The sequence below is a fragment of the Exophiala bonariae genome (genome assembly GCF_035927105.1).
Source record: "Exophiala bonariae strain CCFEE 5792 chromosome Unknown scaffold_9, whole genome shotgun sequence".
NCBI lineage: Eukaryota > Fungi > Ascomycota > Eurotiomycetes > Chaetothyriales > Herpotrichiellaceae > Exophiala > Exophiala bonariae.
The window spans coordinates 788,563-803,832 of record NW_027042484.1 but is presented as its reverse complement, the minus strand read 5'-3'; the positions used below and the strand labels follow the sequence as shown (position 1 = coordinate 803,832).

The 15,270-nt window shown below is 49.8% G+C and overlaps 4 protein-coding genes across 4 annotated transcripts; 3 read left to right on the top strand and 1 right to left on the bottom strand.

Annotated features, from left to right (window-relative positions):
* Window positions 1-2,310: 2,310 nt before the first annotated feature.
* LTR84_013110 (uncharacterized protein) lies at window positions 2,311-3,216 on the top strand (the record flags this gene model as incomplete). The annotated part of the gene is made up of 5 exons (XM_064856615.1): window positions 2,311-2,315; window positions 2,497-2,860; window positions 2,917-2,964; window positions 3,017-3,049; window positions 3,103-3,216. The coding sequence occupies 5 exons, from the start codon at window positions 2,311-2,313 to the stop codon at window positions 3,214-3,216; spliced, it is 564 nt and encodes a 187-aa protein (XP_064707791.1).
* A 2,121-nt stretch (window positions 3,217-5,337) lies between these two features.
* Window positions 5,338-6,915, top strand: LTR84_013109 (uncharacterized protein; the record flags this gene model as incomplete). The annotated part of the gene is made up of 1 exon (XM_064856614.1): window positions 5,338-6,915. One exon carries the CDS (start codon window positions 5,338-5,340, stop codon window positions 6,913-6,915), a length of 1,578 nt encoding a protein of 525 aa, XP_064707790.1.
* A 1,224-nt stretch (window positions 6,916-8,139) lies between these two features.
* LTR84_013108 (uncharacterized protein) lies at window positions 8,140-10,491 on the top strand (the record flags this gene model as incomplete). Its single annotated transcript, XM_064856613.1, has 2 exons — window positions 8,140-10,242; window positions 10,375-10,491. 2 exons carry the CDS (start codon window positions 8,140-8,142, stop codon window positions 10,489-10,491), a joined length of 2,220 nt encoding a protein of 739 aa, XP_064707789.1.
* Window positions 10,492-11,706: 1,215 nt separating this feature from the next.
* LTR84_013107 (uncharacterized protein) lies at window positions 11,707-13,464 on the bottom strand (the record flags this gene model as incomplete). The annotated part of the gene is made up of 3 exons (XM_064856612.1): window positions 11,707-13,074; window positions 13,130-13,256; window positions 13,310-13,464. The coding sequence occupies 3 exons, from the start codon at window positions 13,462-13,464 to the stop codon at window positions 11,707-11,709; spliced, it is 1,650 nt and encodes a 549-aa protein (XP_064707788.1).
* Window positions 13,465-15,270: the final 1,806 nt, after the last annotated feature.

The window sequence follows — 15,270 nt, the reverse complement described above, 5'->3', positions numbered from 1 at the left end:
GAAGTCACTTTCTTCTGCTCGTGTGTGGGAAAGTACCTTGGACATACGAAGTACAGGCTACTGGCTAGGTGGGGGATAGTCAGGGTATTTACCTAGGTACTTAACGCCTTACCTTACGAGGTAATGACAGCGACCTGAGGTACCTACCTAGGTACTGTCGATCATTTCCTGACTTTCCCAACATGTCACGCACAAGTAGTTCGTACTGAAAGCTACTTGGATGATCTGAACATGCCAGTATATGCTAGCAGCAAACCTCCTCGCGTAGCGAAGTCATTCCGAGTCCTGGTGACCTCTGCGGCGTTCTACCAAGGACTCCCTGCCTTAGGAGCTGCCCTTTTGAGTTCAAGAAACACCCAAGACCGGCGCTTGCCATTTCTGGCAGACACTAATATCTCCCTACCTAGGTAGGTTAGGTAGGTAGGTAGGTACCTAGCAATTAACGACAGATACTCTACGAGTACATATCCGTAGACCCTGGGGCATGTAACTTTCAAAATTGGATGGATTGGTTCTTGGTTTATCCTGAATCATTGTGACCTCGGTAGATTGGCCTTAATGAGAGTGGCTGACTAAGAGGTGAGGTGTGCGAGGATGGTTGCAGTTTAGACTTGGGAGCAAGAGCACCTGGGCAGCTCAGGCTGGAAAGGGTATCCGTGGAATCCAAGCTACAACAAGCTCGAGTGCGAGGTACTCTGGGCAAGTCATCTTCGTAACCACTAGCTTCCTGGCAGTTCAAGTTGAAGACCTCGAGTCTTGATCAAAAGCTGCTTTGCAGGCACTCGTAACCGATTTGAGTCTAGCGAGCTCATTCCTCCCTGCTTTTTCCCAGCCTCTAACCCCTCTTTTTGTCCTCTTTCTTTTTTAGTCGGTCGTTCCATCGTTATTGCGACAACATGCATTGGGAACCTTCTCAGCCCCCCTGTAATGATGAGCGTTGAACCCTTTGAATAGCTCGAGCTACTCGGTGGACTAGGCTGATCGCGGCACCAGCATCGTCTACCCTAGTCGATTCTCTGCTGAGGGCTTGCTTGTCCATGGCTTGCTCTAACCACACCAAGCATCATTCATCTACGCTAATCAACTCCGTCACCTTCAAAGTACTCTACCCTACCCCGCAATCCCTCCCTTCTACCACTCACAGGAGGTGTAAAGCCTGCTCCGCTACCTCCTCGCTACCTCGCAACCTTGCTACCTGGTCTCTGATTGTACTGAGTACGGAAACCTCGTTACCAGCTGCTAAGTATCTACTTGGACCATCATTGACCTTCTGACCCTTTTTCGAAAATGCGGCGGGCCTATGAGCTAGCCATCATCTCCCTATCCCGTACCCGTATCTGTTCCCAATCTGCATCTTGAAGCCACCCCTCCGCTGCTCTTGACTCTCTCCGTTGGCTCTCCGCCACTGATGCTCTCGACTTTCTAAACCCTGTCTGGTTTAGTCCAGAGCATGTGCCATGAATCTTCTTTCGTCTGGCTCACGAAAAAGGTTCTTCGCAGACGCCCGCTTGGATCAAGAACATACATGTACTAAACACAACAATGTGACCAGTCTACCGTGTCATGCCAGTCCATGTCCCCTGGCCTGGTCTTGTTACCTCATGGTTCAACGTCTAAGAAATCTAGAAGTGCACGTTGTTGACCCTCTTTCCCATCCTAGTTCTTCCATTCCAAATTCGTCTCCATCGCTGGTACTGCTCCTACTAGTACCTACCACACTCGCCTGTGGCTCCGACCAAAGCTACACACACCCATCACTCCTCATCTGGACATGAGGTATTAGAACTCGAGTCTTCCAGTCGACCAACCTCGTCGATCAGGATTCTGGTTACATTGTACCCGTCACCACCCACGACCTTGACATTACGAGCATAATTAGATCATTCGGTCGACCTCGCGCGTGTCACTCGTCGCAGCATCTCCAAGAGTTTCACTCCCCCCTTTCGCGACTCTCACTTGCGTCTTTGTCCCGTGAACATTGATTGGCATTGTGAACCCCCCTGCCTGGTTCAGACGTGGTAACACCCTCAGTATTTTGCGCAACAATCATATTTCCTGGTTCTGGCAGGTCTGTAGCCAGCCTGTACGCCACGTCCAAAAAGACTGTTTCTTCCTGGGCTTCACCAACACCTTCTTCCGCCGTTGTGTGACGGCTGTTGCCTTGATCCTAATAGTGCGCCTACCTCCGTTGAAAATTGGGGCCTCGCGTGGCTGGTCTTGCCCAAGGGCTCTTCCTGGACCATTGCTGAGCATGCCGACGGCATATACGACTTCTACCAAGCTCCCTTGACCAGCTACATTTTCGTCATCATGTCGTGAGTTCCTCTCTTCTCCTAAAGTGGTACATTAGAAAACAAACCGAGAGACCAGGCCGCTGTTCACGAGCATGTCTTAATGGTCTCTGTGCTAGACTCCCGTGGATTATTTGTTCCAAGATCTCTTTCCTCTTGTTCATACAAAGGTCTGACTGACACGACTTTTCGGCGACTTATTTAGGACACCTCCGCCTCAGAAGCGTCAGAAAGCGACGGCATCTTCCACGTCGCCCAACACGGCAAACAGAGACCATTCGGCGGTTCAGGCCCCATTGGCACCCAAGCCCAATGCCGACCACCTGGCGCCTCCAACAAATCCTAACAATCCTCGAAAGCGACGAGCTAGTCAGAGTCCCAAACTAAACACCCTTCCGCCGAGCCTCAAGCCGTCCTTGGATAATCAAGCCAGTGTCTCAATACCGGCGTTGCTCACTGACGATACAGGCAAGAAACGTGGTCGAACCAACACTCCTTGGACTCCTCAGGAGGAGCAGAGACTGAAGCAAATGCGTGACGCCGGGAATAGTTGGAGTGAGATCGCAAAAGTAAGAATTCCAGGGTCACGCATCCTTTACAGTGTCCAAATACTTACAGATAACAGGCTTTCCCTGCTCGCACTGAAGGCAGCGTCAAGAAACATTGGTACAAGGTCAGAATATGTGAGAAGTTTTGTTGGTTTTCTCTGACTGAATTAACACCAGGACATGCACTACGCCGAGTTCGCTGAAGATGAAGTATTTCCAATTCTGTGCTGTCTACCTTTCTTCATTTACTTATTCGTTGCTAGTCGAATCAACTTCGTGAGGCGATTAAAGAATACGAAGCGAACAAGTGGAAAGCCATCGGACTAAAGTTGAATAAGCCAGCAAAGGTCGGTGTCCATTATTTCGACCTCCACTAGTTATTCGACTCGGGCTAATATGAAATCCATGCAGGCTTGTGAACAATATGCCCGAGAGCACTTCAAGAACGGCTGAGCCTGGATCATAGAACGTGTGAACATGATATCAACAGCGTGGGCGTTTAGGCAAATAATGGATATGCCAAACTAGGGGTCGGAATGATGGTCAATCCGAGCAAGGCGTCGATTATTTTTTCTCGCCAGGGGGGCGCTGAGTGATGATTCAGATGGTCTGGTCAAAGGGTTGAGACCGATGGGTAGCGGCGACTCTATTGGAAGGACAATGAGACCGAAATCGAAGATGAAGTTTGCGAGACAAAGAGTGCACGTGGATAATGTGTCATTGCTGGACCTGAGACACCTGGACACAGGAGGGACCGAGCTGCAACATGTCAAGTCAATTGCCTGAAGAATACCACAGACCTACAGAGTGTGTGTGCCTGTATCCCGATTTCGTTGGGGGTTGAAAGGGAAAGGAAAGTGAATCAAGGCACCGACCTTCACCTTCGTACAAAATATCGGCTGTTTCCACTCCTCGCCTTTGACTCATGTTGTGTCCAAATGTGGTTGGCTCGGGCTCGTTCATCAGCAATCTGTCAACCATGCGGGCCATGTTGCATGCCAATCACGCGGGCACAGCCGCTTCGTGCCATATGGTTAGTCGAGTCCTACATAGCATTGACCGCCAGTAGCTTGAAACGACCATGTATGTGAGATAGAAAAAAAGGTCGCGGTTGCAGTGTGTTTGCGATTGCTTGTCATGGGACGGGCGTGTCTGTAGTGTTATGGAAGAAATAGGACCCCGACAAGCATTGGGGCCATAAAGTACCCACAGCAGCACAGGGATTGAGCTCCAAGCACTCTCACTACTCACTAGCCCTGAAGATTGGACGGATAAGTCATACCCTTCGGAGCAGGTCCTTGCTGGATTTGGAGCGGTGACCAGGGTCGCCGAGAGGCGAGATGGCCCTGTCTGGAGTATCAAGCAATACCGTTACAAAGAGTCTAACTGGTTTCACTCTTGGCGAAAAACATGGTTGTATTAGCAACAACAAGTTCCATCATCCAGCTGTATTATTCCCTGCACAAACACTAACGAGGCCGAACAGCAGCGGTGGCAGCCTTGGAGCTTGGGCCCGCTGGATTACTTGATCAGAAACATACCTTTTTATACATTTGTAGCTGTTTCACCTCCGGCAGGAGCAAACAGAAACCGGAAAAACAAGAAACAGGACTACTCCGTCGCAGTTGCCGGTTGGGGAATGGGTTACGACATCGACTCTCGTTGATGCCATCCGACTCGGGAAGGCACGCTGGTCTTGGCGGAGCGAAAATCCGAGCTCTCTTCTTTTTTTTCGCGCTCTTTTCGTTTTTGCCCCGCCACTGACAGCGATGACTCCGTACGTTTATCGTTCGAGTTGTCTCTCACTATCACTACCACTATCTCTGTCTTTTTGACTCGAGAACGAGATTCTCGCCACTTCTTCAGGTCTGTCATCCGTGGAAACAATGCGCCAGTGGGGTAAGTGCTCATCATGCTAATCATCCACCTGCATGACTCTTCGTAACTTTGATCCTCGACATCTTTTCTATATTCATCTATCATACCTAATTTCTTCCTTCCTCACTTCCATTGTCTGGACTCATCCTCTACCTGCTTCAAGTGTTGTCTCTTGTGCTGTACCACCGAATCACAGCCTCGCCCTTGGGTTCAAGTAACACCACATTCGTTTGAAGCTGAACTGGAAGGCGCCGACTCCACCGCCTGTTCAAGCCAATTATTTGTCTTTTTCGGTCTTGTCATGTTTAGTCGGTTCCATTCGTGACTACAGACCTGGGCTCGAACCTCCAATAAGCTCGAAGGAGATCATTCATTATAGGTGAGAAGTTCCGCTTCGCATGAACACCTGTTCGCCCCGTTCGTTACACACCAATGCAAGTATCCAGGATATGTGCCGTGGGCAGAAACATACCCCAACAATGCCACCGACCTCAACTCCTGCATCAGCAAAACTCGGTTTTATGCATGTCAAATTGTTTGTTTTTCTGCCAGCAAGAGTGTTTACTGACTCCCCGACTTTTTAGTCTCGACACCTTTTCCAGTTCATCCTACCCGCATCCATGGCCACACAGGCTGACCGTCACGACGCCGAAAAGGCACAAGCTCCAATACCATCCCGGCCCTTGCCTGAGGCCAACAATCTCCCATATGATCATGACAGACATCCTGACTCGTCGCCATGGAGTTCGCGAATTCGGTCCTTTGAGCGTGCGTTGTTAAAGTACAATATCGAAACCCGTGGGATTCAGCGAGTAGAGGACCATGAGAAACATCGCATAACATGGCGGGCATACCTTCAAGTCTTTGTACTCTGGACTTCCATTAATCTGGCCATCAACAATGTCACACTCGGCATGCTAGGCCCTGCTGTTTACGAACTTTCCTTTACTGATTCCTCCGTCTGCGCTTCACTCGGCGCGTTGTTGGGATCGATCCCCGTGGCCTGGATCGCGACCTGGGGTCCTCTCAGTGGTATCCGCACCATGGTCTGGGGTCGTTATGCTATGGGTTGGTACCCAAGCAAATTGATCGTCATCCTGAACATCGTCGTCATGCTGGGTTACGCTCTGTTGGTGGCCATCATTGGTGGTCAGGTACTTTCTGCAGTATCCCCCAACGGCTCCATGTCGGTCGTGGTGGGCATAATTATTGTCTCAGTCATTACCTGGGGAGTAACTTGTTTCGGTATCTCGGTGTTTCACTATTACGAAAGATTCGCCTGGATCCCCCAATTGATTGTGTATTCAATCTTGTTTGGAGTCTCGGCCAAACACTTTGATCTCACTGGTCAGAGTGTGGGTGATGGTCGTACTGTTGCTGGCAACCGTTTGTCATTTTTCTCAATTTGCGTTTCTGCTGCCATCACCTACTCTGGACTTGGGATGGATTTCTTCGTCTACTGGCCTCAATCGACATCACGTTGGCTCATCTTTACAATGACCCTCCTGGGACTGGTACTGTCGTTCACATTTGCGTTTGTTCTAGGCGCCGGTGTAGCTTCTGGGATTTATACCTCGCAAAACTACATGGAAGCTTGGACCAACTCGCAAGGTGGTTCGGGTTCTGGTGCTCTGCTAGTGGCAGCCTACGCTCCTCTTGGAACTTTTGGTAAGTTCTGTGCCGTGATTGCCGCCTTGGGAGGCATCGCAAACATGATCCCCCCTACATACTCCTCTGGGGTGGACTTCCAGATGCTCGGTCGTCATCTAGCAAAAGCTCCTCGAGTTATTTGGAACACAATCGGCGTCGTCATCTATACTGTGTGCGCCTTGGCTGGTAGAAATTCCCTAGCCGTCATTTTCACAAACTTCCTGGCTCTTATGGGCTATTGGGTGGCAATTTGGGTGGCCATATTACTCGAAGAATTTTTGATCTTCAGGAAAGCGAACAGTATCAATTATGATTGGTATGTGTGGGACGACAGGAAAAAACTGCCCATAGGCATAGCAGCATTGATTGCATTTCTCATTGGTTGGGCTGGCGCTATTCTGTGCATGGCCCAGGTTTGGTATATTGGGCCTATCGCTGCATTGGTTGGCGAATGGGGTGCTGATATGGGCAACTATGTCGGCTTTCTGTGGGCGTCGTTGGTTTTCCCGCCCTTGCGTTGGTACGAGTTGAGAAGGATGAAGCGATAAATCAGTATTATACATACGCAATATACACGGCGTTTCTTGAACACCTACAACTGTTTTGGACCCAGAAGCACAGAGCCTAGAATTGTCACAAGGTAAGACAGCACCAGTCACTGGAAGGTTGTTCCGTTATCACTTTGAAAGTGGATCAAGAATGGCAGGAGGTTGGGGGGTCTGTCACGTGCAGGTTTAGTCGACCATTACTTTTTATTGCAGAGCAACATCGCATGGAAGGAATATCCACGGCTTCGATGATCTCTCTTTACCATCATCGAATTGTAGGATCGTGGATCTCAATCGCTTATGTTATCTCCCAGGCATGTTGATTGTGGGCCGCGGCTCCGCTAAGCCAACTCAAGCTAAGACAAGCATTCGCTTTGCTCCAAGCCTTCCCGTGTTTGATACATGGAAGCGCCACCATTCAGGCTATTTTTTAAGCCGGTCCCCACTTTATCGGCACACAAGTCTGCACATCTTGATCGTCATCAACACATTCAGGAGTCGTGCAATCTTTGCTGAGAGGCGCAGTGATAGCCTCAAACTCTCGTGCTCTCCTTTCTCCCCTTATATTTCGAAGAAGAGGGCACTTTTTACTTTGGCAACTCGAGCTGTGGCTTTCATTGTTGGTGTCGGAGAGAAAAAAAAAAGCCACGTTCGTTTCAATCTGCCATCCGACTTGTCACATGTGTCAAGTTTTGCTTCGATGCCCTCAAGAAGCCACTGTCTACTATTTGTGGACCACCTTGGTGCCACCTCTACATAGTAGTGGTCTAGACATGATCCCTTGCACCCTCCGTATCGTTCATGCTGCTGCACTCAAAAGGAGAACCGGGGATGAGGTGGATAACATCGCTGGAACAATGGAGTATCTCTGTCCAATGTCCACCGTGAGCCGCCATGAACTGTATCTACTTCCACGCCTGTCCGACCGGCAAGCCAGCTCCGGACCTGTATGTCACTGGGATTGCAATGTGTGTACTCCAGCTCCACCTGGCAACAACAAGGGCAAGTCGGCCCCAAGCCTGCTACTATCAATCACCGACACTCAACATTATATGACCTGCTCTCCTCTTTTCTGGTCATTGTTTGGTAATATCACTGACCTTCGTTTCTGTCTTTCCTCCTCGTTGGCTGCTATCCTCTGTTCATTCTTTTGGAGGTAGTACGCGCAAAACATTCCTTTTCTTTCCCAACTAATGCCACTCTTTCATTCAACTTGATATCAAAATGCATCACTCACTAATTCTTTTCAAACTGTTCGTTTTCCTATTCGCTACTAGTGTTGCCGCGGAAGGGTTCAAATCTTCCCGAAGTTCAACTACAGCGTTGTATACTCCTTCCACGACCTCGACAAAATCCAGGTCCACCAGCTGGTCATCCTCCTCCAAGTATAATGTAACCACAACAACACACACAACACAAACAAACACGCATACCTCATCAAAAGCTGATCTAACATCCGTATTACCTCAGTCCATCTCGGATCTCCTCTTCCCGACTGTCCTTCCTCAGCATCCCATTCTCCCAAAGAACATCCCTTCTGGGAGGGGTGCTTTGCCTCAGAGCCAGACCAACGGTAAAGGTTTGTTAGGTGCTATTGGGCAGCAAGGTGCACCCAAGTATCCTCCTTTTGTTGGTTCGAATCTGGGAGGTTCCGGTGGTTATGCTGGCGTCTCTTCTGGTAGCGGTAACAGAGGTTCAAATGGAGGTGCCGGAGGTTCGTCTGGCAGTTTTGGCCTTCCTGGCCGCCCTGGTCGACCAAACGGCCCTGGTACTGGTTCTAGCCCACCTCCAGGAGGATTTCCTTGGGGAGGTAGAACGGTTGGTAACACAAACCCTTACAGAAGCCCACCGAAAACAGGTGTCGTTCGAAAGTATCAATTCGTGGTTGAACGTGCGACCTTAGCACCAGATGGTGTCGCGACGGATCTCATTGTCATCAACGGAGCATTCCCTGGACCGACCATTGAAGTCAATTGGGGTGATGATGTTGAGGTTACTGTCATCAACAAAATCACTGGACCAACGGAAGGCGTATCTATCCACTGGCATGGCTTGCTCCAGACTGGTACACCTTACGAGGACGGAGTCCCCGGTATCACGCAGTGCCCTATCGCGCCAGGTCAAACTTTCACTTACAGATTCAATGCCGATCTCTATGGCACCAGCTGGTACCATTCTCATTATTCTGCACAGTACGCTGCTGGTATCTTTGGAGCGATGATCATTCATGGGCCCACTCAAGTCGATTATGATGAGGATCTTGGCCCTGTCCTCATCAACGACTATTACCACCGCGAATACTATGATATTGTTGAGGACGTGATGGGAACAGATTTGAGCAAGATCGTCCCCTTTTCCGATAATAACCTCATCAACGGCAAAGGAACTTACGATTGCTCAACCGACAACACCACCACCTGTACATCCAATGCCGGATACTCCAAGTTTCAGTTCCAAACGGGGAAGAAATACCGTATGAGATTGATCAACGCCGGCGCCGAAGGTATACAGAAGTTCAGTATTGACGGCCACAACTTGACCGTGATGGCCTATGATTTCGTGCCGATCGTCCCATACAGCACCAACATCATCACACTTGGTATCGGTCAGCGTGCAGATGTCATAGTTGAAGCCACCGGATCCGCCAAGGACGCATACTGGCTCCGCTCCACGATCAGCAACTGTTCGCTCGCCCACCAACCAAATGCCTACGCCATGATCTTCTATCAAAACGCGGATACAAACGGTAAGCCCAACTCGAAAGCATGGGTCGACACCACGGACAGCTGCGCCAACGATGACCTCTCCAAGATCGTACCATACTTCAGCATCACCCCGCCGGCCAATCCAGCGAAAGAAATCACCGTCGACATCAACTTCGGCTTGAACGCCACGGGCCACCTGCTCTGGCTGATGAACAACTCGACGTTCCGCACCGACTACAACGACCCGGCCTTGTACCGCGCCCACGACGCCAACTCATCCTTTACCTACCCGGAAGAGTGGAACGTCTATGACTTCGGCAGTGCCTCGTCCGTCCGCGTGGTCATCAATAACTTGACGCCCGTCGCCCACCCGATGCACATCCACGGCCACAACATGTACGTCCTGGCCGAGGGTGTGGGCGAATGGAACGGCGCGGTCGTCAGGCCCAGCAACCCGACGCGCAGAGATGTCCAGCAGCTGCGTCCCGCGGCCTTCAATAAGGATGGGAGCGTCACCCCCGCTCATATGGTCTTCCAGATCGACGCCGATAATCCAGGCATGTGGCCTTTCCACTGCCATATTGCTTGGCACGTCAGTGGTGGCTTGTACATTAATCTTCTGGTGAGTTGCGTGCGCGCTCTTCTTCCCTTATCCTGCTTCTTGCTTTCTTCTCTGCGAAATGCTTTTTGTCTCCCATGCTCTACCAAATGCAGAAGTGTACATCCATTCAGCCCACTGACGTGGAAAATATAGGAACGTCCCGCCGATATCCCCAAGATCAACATCCCCGCCGAAGCCACCGCTCTCTGCAAGTCCTGGAACGACTACACCAGTCTAGGTCCCATCGACCAGATCGATTCGGGTTTGTAAAGCGAATGACTCTTGTGACGACGAGGGGGGCCTGGTGGTGTAATGGAGTATGGGACGGGCGCCTTCTTAGAAACTGTATTCCTTTGTTTAATCTACGAAAATGCTCGCAGCACCACTATAATACCCTATCTAGTTTCTTTTCACTTCGGGTAGGGGCAATATTGGAAAGGGGTTGGGTATACTTGGAACAAAGAGGATAGAATGGTATCGTAATCACATTACATTATGGCTCTCTCAGGCGTGAGTGGGTTTTTGTTTGAAGGGGGCAACGGAATTCATCTTGATGATATGGCACTTTAAACTTTTTCTACCAGAGTTTTAGCCAAGGGCTGGACATGATGTGTGAACGGAGTGCTCGAAAGCTACCTTTTAGTTAACTAGGCCTTCGGAGATCGAGAGGGCTCGAAGAACGCCCTCCTCCAACTTTCTTCGCCTCCGCCGTGGGTGATAAGGAGAAACAAACTGTACTCGGTTTAGTGGTCCCCGATAAAGTAGAGTAAAGTATACGCCCCGATCAGTCCGGGGCTTGGTTTTGTTCACCCTGGCTTTTCGTTTGCCAATCTCCTCTGCCGCATGCTGCGTAGCTTAGAAGTCCTGGGGCGTGATGTCCCTCTCTCTCGGCGTTTTCGTATTCGTATCAGAGTTCACAGAAGAAATGACCGGGGAAGGGTTTCCGTGGGAATGCTTGTCCAAAGGAGAGCCCGGCGCCATGTGCATTTAGGCTTTTTCTATTTTGAATACTCCGGACTGGGGGCCAGCCATGCAATGCAGACCGGGTCGACCTTTCCTTAACTTAAGGCTCGGAGGCCGTCATGCAGATGCTTCCCTGTCATTTCGATGGAGGTGTACCAGGTGCTGCGCAGCGAGGAGATTGTTGTCTCGGCATAGAACCATGAGATAAGCCTGTGTTGTTGTTATGAGTGGTATGCGTTGATGTTGCAGAGGGGCTATCAATGTTACCTGACGTTGTGGTCTTCGATGTTGTCTGTGTAAATACTATCTATATAGTCTGAGCTTGGAGACATATTTCGTTTCGCATTCGTATCCCATTGGCGCCCGAAATTGAGTCGTTAGTATTAGTTATACTTTAGCAAGATACCAAGATACAACGTCATGGCTAGGCAGCTAACGATTCCTATAGCAGGCACCCTAATGCCATCCAAGGTGCTCACACATAACATGTACCAATGATAGAACCTCTCTGCTCAGAAGCACTCACGCAATCCAAAACCAGATCTTCTGAACCCAATTCTTTGGGATCGGTTCCTCGTCCAAGGCACAGAACTCGTCCATCTCCCTCTTTCCCGTGATAACGTCGATGTTATGCACCTTGATGGCAAATGGCGTGCGGAACCAGATCTTATGTCCTACGTAGAGAGCCAGCACGATGGGAAGTGTGATATAAGCGGCCAAGAAACCTGAAACAGACCACTGTGAGGGAAAGAAGACTTGAAAGCCATTGGTGAGGGTGAGAATAATCAGCAGACCAAGCACGAAATGTGAAGCATACGGCTGTAATGGCGCACGGAAGGGCGACTGATCGAGCATGTTCTGGAACCGCATCGCTTTGTGGAAGCGAATGTAGGTGACGAGACAGATGCACCATGCTATGTACCCGGATATCGTGCTAATGTTGACAAACCAGTTGAACACGGTAGCTCCGGAGTTGGAAACGTTGAGGAAGGCGAGTAGTCCTGGAGCCCACGTGGCCAACACGGCCATATATGGCACACCGCGACGGTTGGTCTTGCTGAAGACCGCGGGTGCTTGATTTGTCAGTGCGAGGCCGTACAGAACTCGAGAGCCAGAGTACAGGAATGCGTTGCCAGCAGACCATGCGGAGGTCAATACAGCGGCGTTGATAACGTGATTGAGGCCTTGGATTCCAGCTTCTTGGATGCCGATCACAAAGGGGCTCGCACTGGCGTTGGAACTCCCGGAAAGGAGGCGTGGATTGTCGGAAGAAACGATGATGCCAATGATCAGCGAGCCGAGTCCGTAGAATACCATCAGTCGCCAAACGAAGCGACGAGCAGCTTTTGGGATGTTGCGTCGGGGAGCGATCGTCTCTCCAGCGGCGAGAGCGATGAGCTCGGGGGAGGTGATGAAGGCGAAACCTGCGCGGACGAAAGCCGTCCAGTATGCCAGAAACTTGCCAGTCGCGCCCGGGACGAGGTATTCTTTGAATGCTCCCGGGTCCTTCCAGTATCGAAAGCCGAGTCGGTCATGATTCGGCCCACCACCGAAGAACAAGACGACTCCGATGATAATGAGCCCGATAATGGTGATGAGTTTGATAGATGCAAACCAAAACTCTGCTTCTCCGAAGAATGAAACCGCAATCACATTAAGGAAGAGGACCAGGACAAGGAATATGGTGATCCAAGCGGCTACATTGACGTTGGGAGCCCAGTAACCGAGGAGAATAGAACCGGCGGAAGCTTCAGCGGCAACCAGGATTGCATACGCATACCAATAGTTCCAGCCCGCTGCAAAGCCCAAGCTTGGGTCGACGAAGCGCGAGACGAAATATGGAATTGTGATACCCTTCATCGGCAAGTAGGTGGTCATCTCAGCAAGGGTCTAAAGGACTTTGTTAGCAACGAGAAGGGTTAGGGTTAGGGGCAGGGGTTCGAACGAGCATCACAACCCAGACAATGAACATGTTGGACAGGTAGGCCATGAATAGAGGTGCTGGACCAACTGTACTAAGTATCGACCCGGACCCTACGAAAAGGCCTGTACCGATGGCACCGCCAAGTGCACTTCCACGCCCGTTAGCACAGAAATAGGAATTCACATATATGATGGTTCTTACAGAAATTGTATGTGTCTGCTCTTCAGTCCACGATGTGTCTGACCACCTGGTGCAGCAACCAGCATAGCCTCACTTGAAAGCGGTTTCTCATCCATGGCTCCAGCCTGACCGTCAAGGTCGACACCTTTTGCTTGGAATTCTTCGTCACCCTTCATGATGATCACCGGTTGTCCTGTTGATGATAGTGCGGTTCACAGCTTGATGATGGTGTACGAGTTGATTTCCAGTCAAGGAACTCAGAGTTTTATAGATCTCGTAAGCAAAGCGCCTTGCGACCGACGGGATGGCCATGCACCCGGTCAGCGGGCAACCTGGGGTTATCTTGACCAGAAAAAGCAACGCGCCAATTCATGATAAGATGCAACCTCACGGTGAAGCATGCCGATCATGGATGACCCTGCCATGGCATTGTGGACCAGAAAAATTTCCACAGAGTCCGCCAGGAGCTTCATCAGGACGGATATCCCTGGTGGATATGACGAAAATGTAGGGTAATAGTTGATGAAAAATTGGAGACTCGTCGCTTCCAGAAAGTCTTGGTATTTTCCACTTGTTCTTGAAACGGTACCTAATAGATTGATCTCTGTTTTCCTTCACCATGGGGTCTTGACGGCTTGATACGGGGTACTCAACCCACATTGGAGAAGTGGCAAGTGAAAGGATAGCAAAGGGCAGTCAATCGTGTGTCCTCGGAAGAAAAAGAACATTCGATACGATGGAAGCCGACGTTTGACGTTGGTCGGGAAGGACTTTCCGATGTTGTTCATAGGGGCCAAACGACTGACTTTTGACTTTCCGAACAACCGTGCCTAAGCGACAAGCAGGACTTGCACGTCATACCACCTATCGAGTCATTCGTTCGTGATAGTATGATAATGAGGGCTGTAATGACATGAGAAGTGCCTTGTACGCCGCAGCCATGAGTTTGACAATCGGAAAAAATCGTGAATTAGCAGTGAGATCAAGGAAGGTTGTACCTTTACGAGTATGGTTTGTGGAAGAGATAAGTCCCTCAAGCTGCAAGCAACAAGGGAGTTTTCCGTCGGTCAACAATCTGTAAAGCCTTTCGAGTGTGGTTTCTCACTATATCCTCTCTGTTGATGTTATGAGTCAAGGACTGATGCAGGGATTAGGTGCTCAAGAGGTTGTGTTCAAGGTCTGTTCTATGCTGCACTTTCAAAATGCATAACGGAAACTCGAACCTGGTTGTCAATTACTAAGATGTGGACGCCGAACTCAATCCTAATGACCAAACCGAGTGTTGCTGGTTTTACCATCTAGTCCTCCTATTCTAATCTGAGCAAGAATGTACAGTCTCAGCCAATGGCGCGGTAATTTTGTATAGTTTTGTTAGCTAACCTCTACATCTACTATACCGCGTACTCTTAGATAAAGCTACTCTTAAAATTAATTATTCCTAAAATAATAGGAACGAAAGTGCGGAAATTTAGGTGAGGATTTTCGCTGTTCAACAATCGACTTGTCTTTATAAATTATTGTAATTCCCGCCCTTCGAAGTAGATCTTTCGTGAATGGGCGGCCGCCCTTTACATCTAGCATTATTCGTACTTCGACCTTAACACTCCTTCCTCTCGAGCATGTTCTACTCCTAACGTCCCTCACGGCGCGTCTTTGCGTGCTAAACAAGCACCTGCACTTTCGTGTCTTCCTCTTCAGCAAGTTTCTGTCGTCATCCCCCCCAACAGCCACCACAACCCCTGTTTGCCAGTCAATGCGAATGAGACTGATTGCTCATGTGCCTACTTCGGCGTCTGCTCGTCGGCAGCTGAATTGAACCCTCTCCTCTGTTGAGTTTCTCTCCGTTCTCACGTAAGTCCACGTTCTCATGCATCCCCACTCACTATACCACGATTTGTGTAAGTAAGTACTGTTTTTTTTGTCAGTCGTGACCAGCCGAAGACTTCCCCTGCTTGTTTTTCGTTTTCTCTTTTTGCGGTAGC